At 49.1% G+C, this 1,893-nt stretch overlaps 1 protein-coding gene across 1 annotated transcript in view; it reads left to right on the top strand.

The window, feature by feature from the left end:
• Positions 1-1,034: 1,034 nt before the first annotated feature.
• Positions 1,035-1,893, top strand: part of LOC117442203 (MAGUK p55 subfamily member 4-like) — a 27,452-nt gene continuing 26,593 nt past the window's right edge. The window contains exon 1 of the mRNA XM_034078204.1: positions 1,035-1,283. Coding sequence (XP_033934095.1) covers positions 1,035-1,283 — 249 coding nt within the window. The remainder of the gene's footprint in view (positions 1,284-1,893) is intronic.

Raw genomic sequence — 1,893 nt, 5'->3', positions numbered from 1 at the left:
GGCTTGGTTGTGGGTTGCCATGAGGCAGGAATCACGGAACACACACGGCGGAACTTCAGTGCGGACAACACTGAAGCACTGACACACACACAGAGCCTGCACACACTCACTGAGGTTATTATGGTCTGACACATGTGACGTGTTCTGACGGAGCCTGGCGTGCAGGATGCTAACATGCTAACATGACTGCTTTAAAGGGGGTTCTGTCAGAATGGCAACCTCACGCGGCGCACCCGCACCCCTCTCAATGTGAATATTGTGGAGGTTTCGGAGATTACATGTATATAGTTCTGCTGCTCTAATACTTCCCAAAGTGTTCATTCATACATTTTCTATTAATAAAATCAAAAGATGAATGACCTTACAGCACAAACAGAAGCCTGCTTTACACATAAATATAGTTAAGTTTCATTTCTGCAAAAAAAAAGCACAAACACCGGATTAAATCTTCATAAAATCTTTATTTTGATATCACATAATATATTATATGTCCTTATCGTCGTGTCCTCAGACAAAGATGCAATGATTATTAAACTTTAAACCCTTTAATCATTTCCTGCAGAACTGTCTTTAAGATGTCACTGATTGGTCTACCACTTAGAGATGTCCCGCCCCTTAGCCTATCACACACAATGTGTTGGAGCGCTAGCCAATAGGAGCGTGAGTGTTTCATAGTGATGTCACCATGTTCAGGAAGTAAACAAAGGAGTCCAGTTGAGGCGTTTCAGAAACCTAAAGCAGGTGTATCATCATATAAGGAATATATTTTTTAGATTCTGTATAAAGAAAACATTTTGCAGATCTGATTTTGGGCTTTTTTACATTTGTTTTGATACATTTTCAAAATAATATCTAAATATATCTCTATATATATGTAGCACAGAGCAGAGTCTCGGTGTGTGTGTGTGTGTGTGTGCCTGTGTGTCTGTGTGCCTGTGTGTGTGTGTGTGTGTGTGTGTGTGTGTGTGTGTGTGTGTGTGTGTGTGTGTGTGTGTGTGTGTGTGTTTTATGTGCAGGTCTCCTCGTAGGCCCTGATGACAGAGTCGTATGCGGGTGGGGGGGCGCTCTGCGGGGGCAGGAACCCCTTCAGCCCGTTGGTCCCGAGCCAGAAAGAGTGTCTCTTGTTGGGCTTCGTGTCCTCCACAGTGTCCCCACCCCTGTCCTCTACGGTGTCCCCCCTCCTGTCCTCCGTGTCCCCCCCTCTGTCCACGGTGTCTTCTCCCATCTCCAGCCCCGGCCGGATCTTCGGAATCAGAATCAGAGCGGGAATAATACAGCTTCATGTAAAGCATGCATTACAAGTATTCAAGATGAAGTTACACAATTTACAAAATGGGGGGGTTGTTGTGTGTGGGGGGGTCTATAGGGGGGTTGTTGTGTGTGGGGGGGGGGGTCTATAGGGGGGTTGTTGTGTGGGGGGGGGTCTATAGGGGGGTTGTTGTGTGTGGGGGGGGGGGTCTATAGGGGGGTTGTTGTGTGTGGGGGGGGTCTATAGGGGGGTTGTTGTGTGTGTGGGGGGTCTATATGGGGGGTTTGTTGTGTGGGGGGGGTCTATAGGGGGGTGTTGTGTGGGGGGGCTATAGGGGGGTTGGTTGTGTGGGTGGGGGGGTCTAATAGTGGGGGTGTGTTGTCTGTGTGGGGGTTATATGTATAGGGGGGTTGTTGTGTGTGGGGGGTCTATAGGGGGGTTTGTTGGATTTGTGGGGTCTATAGGGGTGTTGTTGTGTGGGTGTGGGGGGAAGGGGGTTGTTGGGTGGGGGGTCTATAGGGGGTTGTTGTGTGGGGGGGGTCATCATAGGGGGGGTGTTGTGTGGGGGGGTCTTATAGGGGTGTTCGTTGTGTGGGGGGGGTCCTATAGGGGGTGTTGGTTGTGTGGGTCTATAGGGGGGTTTG

The sequence above is a fragment of the Pseudochaenichthys georgianus genome, unplaced genomic scaffold (genome assembly GCF_902827115.2).
Source record: "Pseudochaenichthys georgianus unplaced genomic scaffold, fPseGeo1.2 scaffold_350_arrow_ctg1, whole genome shotgun sequence".
Classification (NCBI taxonomy): Eukaryota; Metazoa; Chordata; class Actinopteri; order Perciformes; family Channichthyidae; genus Pseudochaenichthys; species Pseudochaenichthys georgianus.
The sequence above is the reverse complement of the archived record's forward strand: the minus strand, read 5'-3'. Positions and strand labels throughout refer to the sequence as shown.